Source organism: Blennius ocellaris (assembly GCF_963422515.1).
Source record: "Blennius ocellaris genome assembly, chromosome: 20".
Lineage (NCBI taxonomy): Eukaryota > Metazoa > Chordata > Actinopteri > Blenniiformes > Blenniidae > Blennius > Blennius ocellaris.
The window spans coordinates 14,159,145-14,174,115 of NC_137669.1; the positions used below are offsets into that span (position 1 = coordinate 14,159,145).

The 14,971-nt window shown below is 42.6% G+C and overlaps 2 protein-coding genes across 2 annotated transcripts in view; both read right to left on the bottom strand.

Annotated features, from left to right (window-relative positions):
- LOC308144445 (uncharacterized protein) overlaps positions 1 to 5,155 on the bottom strand; it is a gene marked incomplete at its 5' end in the record, with an annotated part of 20,829 nt that extends 15,674 nt beyond the window's left edge. Inside the window, 13 exons of the mRNA XM_080515561.1 lie at positions 52 to 188; positions 296 to 361; positions 461 to 490; positions 585 to 609; positions 697 to 765; positions 1,229 to 1,323; positions 1,732 to 1,800; positions 1,907 to 1,964; positions 2,054 to 2,176; positions 4,082 to 4,221; positions 4,384 to 4,452; positions 4,714 to 4,771; positions 5,144 to 5,155. Coding sequence (XP_080371687.1) covers positions 52 to 188; positions 296 to 361; positions 461 to 490; positions 585 to 609; positions 697 to 765; positions 1,229 to 1,323; positions 1,732 to 1,800; positions 1,907 to 1,964; positions 2,054 to 2,176; positions 4,082 to 4,221; positions 4,384 to 4,452; positions 4,714 to 4,771; positions 5,144 to 5,155 — 951 coding nt within the window. The remainder of the gene's footprint in view (positions 1 to 51; positions 189 to 295; positions 362 to 460; positions 491 to 584; positions 610 to 696; positions 766 to 1,228; positions 1,324 to 1,731; positions 1,801 to 1,906; positions 1,965 to 2,053; positions 2,177 to 4,081; positions 4,222 to 4,383; positions 4,453 to 4,713; positions 4,772 to 5,143) is intronic.
- On the bottom strand, positions 4,717 to 14,784 carry LOC308144985 (uncharacterized protein). Its single transcript, XM_080516296.1, has 8 exons — positions 14,664 to 14,784; positions 6,521 to 6,583; positions 6,370 to 6,394; positions 6,238 to 6,255; positions 5,944 to 6,000; positions 5,686 to 5,838; positions 5,505 to 5,609; positions 4,717 to 4,771 (listed from the first exon to the last, which is right to left on the bottom strand). The coding sequence occupies exons 1-7, from the start codon at positions 14,688 to 14,690 to the stop codon at positions 5,560 to 5,562; spliced, it is 393 nt and encodes a 130-aa protein (XP_080372422.1). The 5' UTR covers positions 14,691 to 14,784; the 3' UTR covers positions 4,717 to 4,771; positions 5,505 to 5,559.
- Between the last annotated feature and the right edge of the window lie 187 nt (positions 14,785 to 14,971).

A 14,971-nucleotide genomic window follows, 5' to 3' on the forward strand; every position in this document is an offset into this window, starting at 1 on the left:
TTGCTAAATATCCCACAGGCACCGTGCAACATCTTTGGAAAAAACGATTACCAGTGTGAGCATGAGGTGTTTCTCAGACGTGAGGTGTCGCACCAAGGAGCTACTGAAGTGTTCCGAACAGGCGAAGCACAGGTAAAAAGGATCTTCCGTGACCTCAGCGGAGATGCAGGACACGATCATGGGTATACCTGAGCAAACGAGCAGAGAGAGAGAGAGAGAAAAAAAGAAAAAAGAAATCAACTTTGTTGGTCTGCTTGTTTAACGTGGGACACGCAGATCAAGAAAAGCACCTCACCGACAAGCGGTTCTTTCTTTCTTAAGCAGTTCTGAACATAGGAGTATAAGCCCAAGTTGAATAAGGCTGAAAGAAAACAAAAAGCAGGAGTGCAGTGGTTAGAATTTGCTGCAATGAGCAGCGTTCAAAATCAAAATCTAACCACATAAAGCAAGGGAACGGTACCTTGGTATTGAGAACCATCAACCTTTGCATCTGTAAGAAAGAAAATAATACTTAAAAAAAACAAAACAAACCTTAACAGCAGGAAATTAAAAAGACAAAAAAGACAAAACAAAAAAAAACATACCATCATTAAAGACTTTAACCAGACCCTGTGGAAGAACAAAGTAAGCAACTTTTTTAAGCAAGGTAATTTAATTAACATGTTATAAAGATCGTCTCTTGAAAGGGAAACATACCGTCTGGTGACTCGGTTGTGCCAAATGTTTGAGAAACCAAAACATATTGTGACCATGCATATGGCAGACCTACACAAAGAGACAAGGCAGAGTCACCCCACAACACAAATTCATGCATTAACCCACCAGCAAAGTTACAAACAACGTCAGTGCCATCATATTATGAAATCCTGGTTTTCCTTTTATTTTGTCCATTATTGGTTTTCTTGGAATGTAACGGCTGAGACCTCTGATAAAACCTCCTGTTATTGTCAAGGCATCTGAACATGGCGACAACGCCAGTCTTTTTTTATCAGCTGTCCTTGACTCACAATGTGAATAACTTTTCCCCACTTAGTTCAAAAACCCCAGAAAAGGACTGGATTATTAGTGTGCATGTAGACGGAAAGACGAGGTCTGATCTACAGCATGGCGGAGGCATACGTCATTCGAACTTCTGTGCATTATTAAAGATATTCTAAATGTTTTCTACAACACAGACATCCCCTGGTATGATAATCTGGATCGTTTTGGAGGAACTGGGAGTCGTTACCTGGCAACTTATTTTGAAGATCGAGGAAAAGGATGCAACCGGTGTCGACTGCACCGCCGGCGTCGCCTGCTTCTCCGATGACGACGGACGACACACTACGAAGACAGGCGGTCATGTCTCTTGAGTGTTAAATGACAATAGACGGAGCGGTTCTCGCGACCACCGAGAACAAAAACTACAACACAAGGACACGCCTCTTCTTCAGCCTGACCGGAAAGTCAAGTCAAAGGCACAATACTTCTCGTCTTTGCTTTTGTGGTCGCAAAGAACTGTATCCGACCGGTAGCTTTATGCGTTATAAATAAAGAAGGACTTGAGGAAGTAGTTTTGGTACATTTTAACAACGCTATGTTAAACATGTGAGAACATACAGCTGCAGAAACAAATTCATTATTCATTTTTAAAACAAAACAACTTAAGAAAATGCAACGAATAGGTTAAATCAAATTGTATTTAATATTCAACATTCGCTGAAAAGAAATTGTATAAATGGAATATTTTACCAAGCTGTTCCCCGGGTTTGACGCTTATTTGCAAGCTGCACTTCTTGATCAGTTCCAGCTTCGTTAAAGCTGAAAGCAAACAAAACATACGAATTAGTAAATCCATAACTCTGGATCCAACTGATCAACAATAATGGTGCACAAATGAAGGCAATGAGAAAAAGTAAACACAAACCTTCTGAGTAACTCTTGAAATTCACCGACGTGAATTCGTCCGGCTCCAGTCTCATGTGCTAGGAAAGAAAACAAACGCACATTTTCACCGTATCAGAAAATAAAAATGTCCAATTTGGGAAAAAATAGTTCAGTGAACTGTCATTACCTTCATGTTGGTACATCCTTGAAGTTCCTCTGCCTGTTTTGCCAGGTCCAAAATCTTGGAGCTAAAGGAGGCGTCTATTATATAGCTCGCCTTTGACAACAGTGTAGATGGATGCCACTCTTCCTGCGCAAAAAAAAAAAAAAGGAAGAACAAGAAAGTTATTTGATCGACATGCATCTGTGCTGTTTTGAGCCCCTCTGCTTCTCCAAAATTTGCCCTAAAACTGGCATTTCTATCTTCCTGACCTCGTCGTGCGCTGCGTTATGTGGTCAGGTCTAACTCAACTGGCAGCCCTGAGTGATGCATTCAGGTACATCACGTAACTCCGGCCTGCTGCACTCTACGGTTAAACAGTTAACCAAAATGACCAATAAAATACTTTTATCAACAGAGATAAGGCCTTTATTCTTTGTATTGTTGCTGTAACTCTCCCTTTCCCTCATTATGAAAGTTAGATTTGCGAGTTTGGTGGAAATATGAGCAATCCCCGCTATTGTTGAATAATTATCTTTTATTCTCTGCAACACCGTATTATGAGTGTCGGTATAACTGAACATATGCATGATGATTAAACCAAAACAATGTAATAAGCTCATAAATGTTTTTTTAAAAATGAAGAATCTCGAGCAACTATAACCGTGTCCCCAGAATGACCATAAAGTAGGACTGATGGAGATACCATTAGAGCAGAAAACACGAACAGAGATAAGAAAGGGGACCCCCGCGACGGTTGAAGGACACCATTAGAGACGCGCGATGAGCAGAAAGAACAGGTTCAATAAGTCTTAAAAAAAAAGGCATCTTATGTCATAGTTAGCATTTCATATTTACTTTTGTACTTACCGTATTTTCCGCACTACAAGGCGCACCGGATTATAAGGCGCACCTTCAATGAATGGCCTATTTTAAAACTTTGTTCATATATAAGGCGCACCGCATTATAAGGCGCATAGAATAGACGCTACAGTAGAGGCTGGGGTTACGTTATGCATCCATTAGATGGAGCTGCGCTAAATGGAATGTCAACAAAACAGTCAGATAGGTCAGTCAAACTTTATTAATAGATTACAAACCAGCGTTCTGACAACTCCGTTCACTCCCAAAATGAATAAACAGCTGTTTTATTATTTTCCCCGAGGTAAAGTCAGTGACGTGGTATTTCATTTATCTTTTAACAACAGCGAGGTATAAGATGTAGTGCAACATTTATATCACCTTGTGGAGGGGAACTTTTCCTCGATTCAATAAACACGTAAAAACAGCGCTTGCTAGCGCTTGCTAGCGCTTGCTAGCGCTTGCTAGCGCTTGCTAGCGCTTGCTAGCGCTTGCTAGCGCTTGCTAGCGCTTGCTAGCTGCCTTCATTCGAATAGTGATTGCACTATTCGACACTTCTACTTGCTGCTCTCTGTTCAACAACCCACTGTTCGAGTTTGTCCTCCAACTGTAGCCATCTCGCTTTGTTCCCTCAGAAACTCTGTTTAGTCTTCTTTACTTGGCGCAGGTCATCTTGTTGCTTCCTCCACTTCCGCACCATTGATTCGTTAATATTAAATTATCTCGCTGTTGCTCTATTCCCGTGTTCTACTGCGTGACTGATCGCCTTGAGTTTAAACTCTGCGTCGTAAGCGTGTCTCTTAATAGGAGCCATTTTGGGGTCTTTACATAAACACACAAATGGAAATGAAACGGCACGCCTCGCGCAGTCACATATCCCAGCATGCACCACGTGCTTCTTCTTCTACGGGGAAAAATGAAGTCGGCGGCTGCTTACTGTAGTTGCGAAACCTGTTGTGGCTCAATATTGGTCCATATATAAGGCGCACCGGATTATAAGGCGCACTGTCAGCTTTTGAGAAAATTGGAGGTTTTTAGGTGCGCCTTATAGTGCGGAAAATACGGTAACTACATTTCCAAGACCTCAACTTTAAAAGTAACAGCAAAGTTAAAGTAACAAAGTGTTTCACCATCTCGGATCATGCAAATAAATCTTATATTGATCGGCAACATTATGTTGGATGTGGTACTTACGATATAGCGAAAGACGTGGTCAAAGCTCAGAACGTGCTTGATGATCATGTGTGGAGCCACCGGGAGGTGGCAGAGTGTGCAGAGGAAGTACCTCTCGTTACTCGGACCCACACAAACACATTCGACAATGTGATGCAGACCTGTGTGGAAAACAAAGAAAAACAAGAGGGAAAGGTGAGGAACGCCAAAAGGAACGCAAATGCTGCTTTAGACGTATTTAAAATAATTTACCGATATAACTACTGGACAACTTCAGGAAAAATTTGAGAATCACAATTGTTCTGTTTGGTACATTTACTGACCGAGCAATGGACTCTTTCTTTTGGAGTCTTTTTGGTAAGTTTGGATGAGGTCGGTCTCTGGCAGGGCATCTACACGGAAAGAATTCAGACGTGAACTCAAGACATGATATCGTTTAAGATTCTGTCGAATCAGTAGATCATTGAAATAGTTTTTACACAAAACTTAATTTGCGGTGAAGAAAATGTGTACAGACCTTGAAGGCGTTTGAAAAGTTTTTCATTTCGACTTAACGTCCGCATCACTACAGAGAAGAGTCAGAACAATTTCTTAACATGCGATTCGACACACACGTCGTAAATCCTTTACATAAAAATTTTAGAATTGCATACCGCCGGCGTACTGACTGGACGTCAACTCGGAGAGCAACTTTGCGGGTAAATGCAAGATCTGCAGATGGTAGACGGCATGGGGGATTATTGGAGCAACATTTTTCATCAATGGATGTGGAGAGTTTCCTCCATCTGAGTGTCTGAAGTCAGTCATCACTTTGTAAAAGAATTTGTCAATGTAAACCAGAATCTGCAAAAGTCATTTCAAAATTTGTCTGTCTGTAATTAAAAAAATTTAAATCTGCTTATCTGAAGTACAACTTGTAAAACCATTTGTCAACACGTACAAAGATAGTTGTGTTTGAAAAGTCTGTTTTGAGCAGCTTCACCATTGACTGTTTTTATTACACATGATATTCGCGAGACTTCTGAGGTGAAAGGATTCAAAGCTGTAAAAGCCTGGGTTTCCCCGCCCTGAGCTGAGGCTCACAGGCTCGTTCATTCTGGCAGTCCTCCATCGCCTGACACGGTTCCAGTGAAATTCAAGAGTATAAATTCATGGCGACTTGCATTTGGGTATTGGATCAATTTAATCAGCTGTAAGGCTTCAACATTCGTTTAACTGCTGCAAGGGAGTAGAAACAAAAATCAAGAAAACTTTACCCCCAGACCGGTTACCACCGCATTAGAACTGGAGTAAATACTTGTGACTTTGGCTTAATTTTTGATTTTTTTAATTTTAAGTGCTTCGAGTCTAGTTCTGTCTCCGCCAATGTTGTGTATGCTCAAAAACTCAGTTTTCCTACAATAACGACTCCATAGTTAATACACAAATGCACTGGTGTACAAACCTGAAGCTCACGATTTCTTCTCATGTGTTCGCCACACAAATATGGTTTGTTTTTTTCATTCTGTGGCATCCAAGAGAATTCCAGTGAATTTGGGTCTGTGATGCTCTACAAAAGAAATCATTGATTATAATTCAGAAATGTGGAAAAACAGCTTTGTTTTTTTTCCCCCCCCACCACATACGGTGTCCAAGACTTACAAGGAAGTTGGTGAAATGGTCCGAAGAACGGACGTGGCTTGGAATATTGTCGACTGGGCATTTTAAGTGACAGACATGGCACAGGTAAAAACTGCTGATCGGTGTGTCACCAATAACCAACGTCAGGTGAGACAAACCTGGAAGGAAGGACAAAATGGAAACAGTTTGCACATTAGGAATTTCTTCTTTTTTTTTTTATTAAAATGGAGGGAAACATTTACAGTTAAGTGTCAATTGCTCACCATTGACATTTGTCCAGTCGTTTGCGCCTTTCATAAAAACGATGAAGGGAAGTTGAGCTGTGGCGAAAACATGACAGTGAGAAGGAAACCATCAAATCCGACCTGGTGGAGACGCCTCACAATTCCTTTACCTTCGAGTGAGCAGCTACGGTCACTCTAGTGTCACTTCTGACCGTTTTTATACTTTGAACTACTTCATGACAAACTAATAAAAGGTTTCGAGAACTTTAACAGAGAATGACATATTCAAACACAAAAAGAGCATAAAGGTTGTAGGAATATTGGCGAGCTTACCAAGGGTCTTAACCACATCTGAGAAGAAGTAAAAAAAAAAAAAAAACATGACAAAAAAGCAGATATTAATGGGAATGCTGAGTTAACACAAACTGGACACAAATTACAATAAAGCTAAAGAGCATTTGTTACCATTTGGGAAGATTTCTTTCATTCTCTGTGGGTAAAAAAAATAAATAAATCAATAGAGGAAACATGTTGGGGTAAATTATCAAAACAGCATCTCTCTCAGTTCAATACAACACATGGTATGTGACGTGTACATAATGATTTGAAAACCCACCTTTCCATGTGACTGCACGTGTGACTTGAAAGCAAACACCTTGTTGAAGGAGATGTGGCAGAGCTACAAGAACAAGATGTGCATCAGTAAAGTCTGGATTGTGCTTTCTGAGGAAAGGTTATGGTGAAGAAAATACAAGACTGCATTGAATATGAAATTCAACACTGTTTATAATGCAAGTTACACTCTTGAACAAGGAACACCGGTCTCGCAAAAATTCTGACAAAGAAAGAAACTTGCATCCGTGTTTGATTTATAAATGAGATATAATCGACCATACATCTGGTTAATATTGGTAAATTGTACATTTGTGTGCTTCCTTGTTTGGTCTGGGATATTTTACCTTCTGCCGGTCATGAGCAGGAATAAACGACAACACAGGCTGAACAAGCATCTTTTCAGAGTGCTTATGTTGATAACAGTAATTCTAATGAATTTCCTTTGACGTGTGTGTGAAAAAAATGTCATCTGCATCCAGCATTTACATTTTTTTCCCCTTCATCACTCCAGTTTTGACAGGCAGCAACTACTATCTTTAAAGCTCAGCTTGCAGATGCAAAACGCAGACATTCTTGGTACAGTGCTGCAGAAATAAAAGATATTGATACCACACCAGCTGCTCTGCTCGCTGGCTGGCTGCAAACTGTGGAATGGACTTTCTGAATGGAGGCTGAATGAGGCATGGAGTAATGAGTCAGGAAATCCATTCCACAGTTTGCAGCCAGCTAGCATAGTGTCACTGTGCTATCCAACTTTTCATGACATGTCCACTGTTTTGACATATATATATATATATATATATATATACACACACATGAATTCTATTGAATTAGTTTAAGCTACTGTATGATCAGTGGATTCATTGCTCTGTAGGTATTACAATTTTATTGTCAAATGATATTTGATGATTTCAATGTAATCAAAGACGGCATTACATTTCATTGTAACCATTGTTCTCTGTTTTTGTCTCACACTTCAGGTGTAGAGAGCGCGAGTTCTTTTACTCCTTCCCTGGAACGGCCGTGAGGGAAGGTGAGGTTTGGGCTCGTCTGCCTGTTCTCAGTCTCCGGGTTAGTCTCTGACCTCCCAGCGGTTTGTAATCATCTCCACATCTTTATGCGGTCATTTGTTCTGTGAGGGCTCGTTTATGTACCTTGGAGGGGTGGCGAGTCAAAGTTTTAGTGTGACTATATTTTAATTAAAATTTAAAAAATGCAAGGGACCAGCCATAAGTTTTTCATTTAATAACTGTGATGAATGCAAGGCTAATGGTACCGGTAGCGTTGATCTTTCAATCAAAGAGGGTGGAAATGTAGTGAAAAATCCTTAGCCCTTTGTACCGAGACCTCTTGGGCTGAGTCTCATTTCTCCCCCTGAGCCCTTCATCTTACCCCTACCCCTCTGAAATGCGCGTTCACAAGAGTCTGAGAGGTGTCCCATTTCACTAATGTACAGAGGCGGAGGGGTGAGGGGAAGGGCTATTCACCCCTCTAAATGGAGCTTTTCCAGATGCACACTTTAAGCAGAGGGGTAGGAGGACATGGCGCTGAAGGACTCCCATTTCACATATATACGCTTCTAAAGTTATATAAACCTGTTGTGTTTTATACTAGTAAGAGCAGCAGTAGCGCTGCCATCTGGCGTATGTAGCTTCCATGTGTATTTGTTTCGTAGAGACCGTGTTTATAACACTGTTTAGTTCCAAAGTAGTCCAATATGGCTGTTTTGAAAACAGGGACCCCCGAGCAAACAAGTGAAGAACTATTGTATTTTATCATGCACAATTGCCGATTAATCATGCGCACCCGTTAAAGGTGAAGGAATACACACAAGCTGCATATAATCCACTGTGCTTAGCATATCTGCAGATAAACAGGAAATTCTGCAGGCCTCGCTTTTGTCACCTCTGCTGCTGAATAGAAAAGGTCAGAAACACTTGTTGCAGTATGTCAGGCGTAACAAATGTTCTTTTGTGGTTTAAGTTCTTGGAAAATGCTGTTATGAAAAACATTGAAGTGTCATAAATACAATTCCGCGAAGTAATGTACGTTGCATTAACTTTGGGGTGTACCCAAGTGGGGAGAATGGTTAAATAGCATCCATCTCTGAAGTAATCCATGTCTCCGCCTATTTCTTCGCCTTGATGTGGAACGGCGGAAAACGAAACAAAGCAGCCAAGCTGCTGCAACACGTTGAATTTGGGACGGCATGACGATGCTCCTGCTGGAAAATCAACAAACATCCGTGGCTCAGCTCTGCTGATATAATGGCGCCCAAATCCAAGGGCTGAAACTTTTATCCCTTTGCCCTCATTTTGGAGGTGAAGGCAGAGGCGGAGGCGGAGAGCTAAGGGGTACAAAAGAGAATTGGGATTGGGCCTTTATAATATATTAACTGAAGTATTTGCAGCCGTCCTTGCCTCTCTCCCAGTTTGTTATTCCTTCCCGACGATTAGCCGGCGCCTCTGACTTAAGACAATGGGTTGTGTTGTCTAACGGCAGCTGGTCCAACTGGTGTTCTCTCTGTGTGTCCTTGTATAAAGCAAGGTCTCTTGAATTAAAGTCCCTTGCATTTAATTCAATGTCTATTCTACATTCATCCGGGGAAGCAACGGAAATTCAACGGAAAAATGTAGATCGGTGCATCCTCAGTATCATATGGCTTTGTTTCTCTTGACAATTGGTCAAATTTTACTCATCGCACCTCCCAGACACCTCGACTGGTCTGGTCACACCTAAGGCCCCGTTTACGAATACGAGTTTTTCTGCCAAACTTGTGATAAACACATTTCTAGGAATTATTTTTGATGAAAAGCACAGTTGGAAGGCAAATATAAATATCCTGAACTCAAAATTGGTAGAGAATATTGGCATAATGTGTCAAATCCAATCAGCCTTAGATCAAAATAAACTCAATTTATTATAGAACTCCTTTATAAATCGTGCTTTTTCGTCGAACATGCTTATTTTTTTCTTCCCCCGCCGCAATTTTAAACTAATGCTGGGCCACTTTTTAAAAGACCCTATGGAACTTCATGTGTAAAAATACGTTGCTATTCATCCTAGGTCACTGAAATGTTCGAAATAATTCACTTATTCTAATAAGTCGTCTAAATGGGAGTCGTCTATCTGGGCTTAAACCTTGTGGACGACTACTCTGTTTTTTCACTGTGAGCATTAAGTGGCCCGTCCATCTCTGAACACTGAACATTTAGTAGGAGTCCTTGCTGCTCAAGACTGGAAAAGGTCTGAGTAACACAGTCCTGGAGAAGTTGGTGTGGTTGGTCAGTTTTATATAGTCGTACGCACATTTACATTTGCCTTCCCTGCCCTGACAAACTGGAGCCGCGGGGGTGGGTCTACTAGAAGGGATGCAGTTTATGAACACACCCCCCCCTGCAAAGTCATAGTGGGAGAGGTGCTATTTCTGCAGGGCAACACATTACAGGCACCAATGTTAATTTCCACTACATTGAATAAGCTCCACTTGCGCATTGCTGACCAACGGGGGGGGGGGGGGGGGGGGGGTCCCCTGATAATGGGAGCAACAAGATGGGACACAGACGATTGTAGGACAACTCGTCCACAAAATTGCAACTCCTGAACAACTCGTCCACGGACAGCGTCCTCGGTGGACAACTAGTCAACGGATGAGATTTCAAAACGCTCGCCACGCTTCCAGCGATCTCGAGAACCACCCTCCCAGTCCATGACATATTGCAAGTATCTAGTTCTCATGGCAGAAACAGAAAGTCCGTTTGGATTCAACCTTCTACTGTCATCAACTCGACACAACCCCCATAAATATATACAAGTACACTGACAAAGACCTGTATTTGATGCTTATTTTGTCAGTCTTGTGCACATGTTTATGCCTTTTATTCCCTCATACACTTCCCTTCAGATTAGGACTGCTAGGACAGCTACACGCCCCCCCCCCATTTCATTAATAAGTAATCCTAAAACCACAAATACCAAGGAAGTAGTGAGATTCGGGGCCTTACTGAAGATTCCAGAGTACAATGAAAATAGTCCAGCAATAACTTCTACTCCCCCCCCTAAATATCCTGCTTATTGAAGTATGTGAACCAGTGACCCTCCTGCTCCAGGTTTAGACTATGCATGAGCCCAACAACTGGTCTTCAGGCTCCCACAAAATTTGAATTTAACCAAATCCAGAGGTGATCTGAAACCTATCGGCCACTACATGTGGGGTCATGGATGGATTTATACAGCACTTGAAGGATTAACTTGAAGGGAGCAGCAGGCCACCTGTCTGTGGCGAGACACACACGGCCCCGGTGTGCCGGAATTTTTCCTCATTATGAAAGATGGGCTACCAGAGATGTCGAAAGATAGTGCACTAAGTAAGGAAAATCTCAATTGGGTGATTATCTGTAACTCGGAAAAGTCCTCATACATTTAATAGTAGCAGGTGGAAAAACAACTCAGCCACAGCAGCCTGCTCACAGTGCGGTGAAACAGCATCTTAATCTTCAACCAACAGTCAGAGATCGTGGTTTTGTTCGTCAATTCAGTGGGGTCGGTTTATCTCTTCCAAAAGTGGGCTGAGGTCAGGGCCGTTTCCTTCTCTGCTATAGTCCGCTCAGTGGAACAAGGTGTAGTCATTTGTTACGATACAGTTCAGTCCCCAACTGAAGTTACAGGGGATCCCAGTGGCTGCAGAGTCTCATCCTAATGGCGTTGGCTCGTAAAGTGGCAATCAGGCACTGATCACACACGAATAGATTGACAAACCACAAATGTCCTTTTTGTGCCAAGCTTGCATATACAGGACCACATGCATATCTATACAAAGCAAATACAATCCCTATGAAATACACATTGTGACACAGGTCAGATATCTGCACACATAGGAAAAAGTTATTTAGCAATATACATCTTTATAAAACATAAATGAATGAAAACCAAACCCAGCAAAAGAATAGAGATGTCACCAAAAGTGGTCACATTCCTTACAAAGGGTTAGATAGAGGGAATACTTTAGAATTTCTCTTTTTTTGGTGAGAAAAATGCTCACGCCATAGCGTGAACCAAGTGCTGAAAGCTACTCCAGGTGTGTTGTGGCCAAGTTAGATTGCAGAATCTGAGTCCATCCAGGGAAAAAAATGCAAATTTGGAAAAATTACAAAATCCTTGGATTAATGAATGATTTAAACTCCTTTTGCAGGAATAACGTCAACCATCAGTGGCGCCTGATTAGACTGCAGAAGATGAATTTCCCCCCCTTTTACAAAAGTATCTCGGTTAATCCAAAATGTTGTTTGTTTTACAGTTTTGATGCTGTGGCACCTCAAAACAACCTCATTGGAGCTTAAAGCAAACATAGTAAATTCTTTAGCCACATTTTTATTGTAGAAGTTAGGGTGGAGTTTCCCCACTTCCAGCTAACATCCAAAGCAGGATAAAGTTTTATTTTGAAAACTGACGTTAATATATGTATGCAGTCCTTAACCGTGAACTCCACATGCTTTTCAATGCTTGAAGAATTCATGATATCTTGTTAGCAGAATTGTTCCTTACTTCCTGCTTTCTTTCTTTCTTTTTTTAAAATCCATTGCTTTGCGACTTGACTCTGCCTGTACATTCAGTTATTTGATCGGCAGCCCGCTCTCCCAGCCAGGCTCCATCTATCACTCAAACCTAATTCAATTCGGATCCACATCTCAATCAGATCTGGGTTGGCCTCCAGTCACCAGGTCATAGGCGCTCCGATTAAGACGAGAGAGAGAGAATAGGAGTACAAGAAGATGGGAAGAAGGGAAGTCGCAGTGGAAATGAGGGCGGATTGACATAGAGGGACCTCTACTGCATGTTTGCCAGGGGAAACCTAAAATCTTCGCACTCTGGATTGAGACATGATATGAAATAATGTCAGATTGCAGCAACTTGACGAAAGCTGCCAATAATGTCTCCATTAGTTCTCACTGGAAACGGCAGAATGTTCTAAACAAGACTATAAATGTGAGCAAAATGCAGTTTTGCTGTGTTGGAGAACTGATCATTAGGCTACGCCCAACTGCACAATGCTTACAAAGCAGTCTTTGTGAAGTTTTTGTTCCTGGTGGCTCATTTCTGTAGTCTGAACAAAAGGGATAAATCGAAAAGTAGAAAAACTCAAAGAAGTCAATTGAGCAGAAGTCGCAGGCACTTTACACTTGTTTAATCCCAGCTTTCTGTACTCAGGCTCAATGCATACGACTACCAAGTCAACTAACGACAACTGAACTCGCCACAGCGAGGTTCAACAAGCAGCAGAGATTCAGGTCTGGAGGAAGTGCAAGTCGCTCCATTCGAGGTCCCGCCGTCTCCAGCAGGCGTCCACTGAAGACGGCGCCGCAGTGAGCTGGAGCTTCGCCGTCCACGAGGATGAAATGAGGCTTGTGTTGTCCGTGCGGGGATTGGTGACGTCATCAAGGTCGTATGAGCTCTTCCACTTCTATGCCTTTCTGTGTCTCTGTTCAACCTGCTGATGATACTTCTTAACGCTCGGAGCTCAGTGGACACCTCCAACTGAGAACGTTCCGTTTGACGCCTTCAATGGCGAGGTGCTGCAAAAAGTGGCGGTTAAGGTTCGCTGTAGCACTTCCTGTGGCAGCTTCTGCATTTTACTGGCTTCAGGCAGCAAAAAACGTAAACAATACAAACATTGTATGTATTACCGCTCTCAGCTGACAAGCAGACACGCAGAAGCATCAGACCAGAGCAACTGGCCAACCAATCATAGTGAATTATGAACGCGTTTGTTTTGGTTGTGTAGTGAGGAGGCGTGGTGGAACAACAAATGGTCCTGAAAAGAAACTCTGCCTCCCTCATCTTGTTGAAATAGTTTTGACTATTTTTTTTCGGATGACAAAAAGGAAAGAACCTTGCTTTGTACCAAGAGCCTAATCTGTTGCGCGTTTCCTCTGCAGAAAGTCCGGTTAAGATGTGGGCGGGGTTTAGAGCTCCGCAGTTATGAGACGTTGCAACAGAAATCTCAGTCGGGGCGGCAGATCTGGACCTTATAAATCCTCTGTTGTTGTTGTTTACATCCTCTGCTTTGCACTAGCTGTTTAGTTAACTTTTTTTTTCGCCACAATTTCCATGTTGGCGGCCAGCGCAATGGGGCTCCGGACAGCGATGCGGCGAGCGGACTCTGTAGTGCACCGGAGCTGCTCCGACAGACGTCCCCGGCTGCCTCCGAGCTCTGATCCCGGATCAGCTACCGAGTCCCAGTCTCCATCCCTGCCTCGCTTCTGCTCTTTGGAGACAAACGCTGTTGCGCCTTTCATTCTCTGTAAACCTTGTATTGAGAAAAAGCCTATGTGAACAAACATACTATGCAAGCTGGTTAGACCAAAACAATGTATTAGGATCATAAATGGGTTTTTTTTTTTATTGGAAAGCAGCCTCAGGCTATTATAACTGTTTGAAAAACAAAAGTCCACAACACGACGCAGAAAAAAACAACAATGCAAAGCTAAATATGTTAAGAGTGGATTCATACAGCCCACATATTAAAATATTGAGGCCATGTAGTAAATCACTGACCAATCAGCAGACGGTTCCCCAAAACCAGGCCGTTCAGTTGTCCCACAGTACCCCAACGATGGGTGACGGAAAAGCGTCAACCTTGTGTAGTGGTTATTTCAGTACATTCAACAATTCTTTCGGTGGAAAGAACTGTTGACTGGATTTAATAGTTCTTTAAGATATGATGGAGCCTGGCTGAGAGAGAGAGAAGCTCCCCTCTCCTGATTGGCTGTGAAATCCGTCAATCTCAGCTAAGCACCGCCCTTTTCTCCAATGAGCGACCACTCCGGGGTCTTTCACGAGATATCCACTGAGAGCTGCTATGTCGATTTGCGCTTGAAGGAAACAGAAACTTCACATTGACACAGGAGCACAAAAAAAAAAAAAAAAAAAAATGTCCACCAAATTTACTGCAACAACAGCAGGAAAAAAAACGTGAGCTTGTATGTGCGCCTGTAATTAAGAATTTGTGACCGTGTAAGTGTGGTAAAGCTGCCGGAGGAAGCGTCGCTTGGTCTTTCTCGGAAAAAAAACAAAAACACCCACATGTGGCGTCTGGAGAAAGTTTCATCCTCTGCAGGGAGCAGTGTGTCTGTGCACACACCCACCTGACACCGCAGCTTGAAATGCTCCATGGCTCCGCAAAGTTGAGACGCCCCGCTTCGGACCGTCGTCGCCCTCTCATCTGAGGGGAGCCGTGAGAACGTCCCCGCGTGGCTGTCTGGTGCTCGTTAGTCCAGCTTGAGGAGGAAACTCTCGGCTTCCTAGCCGCGGCTTTTAAGACGGCGAGCCATCTGACTCCTCCCCCCCCCCCCCCTCCTCACTCGACCGCTGCACAGAGAGAGAGAGAGCGCGCGCGAGAGAGGAGCTGAAGCGATATCCTATCTCCTTTCCTATCCACTTCCCCTTCACCCGG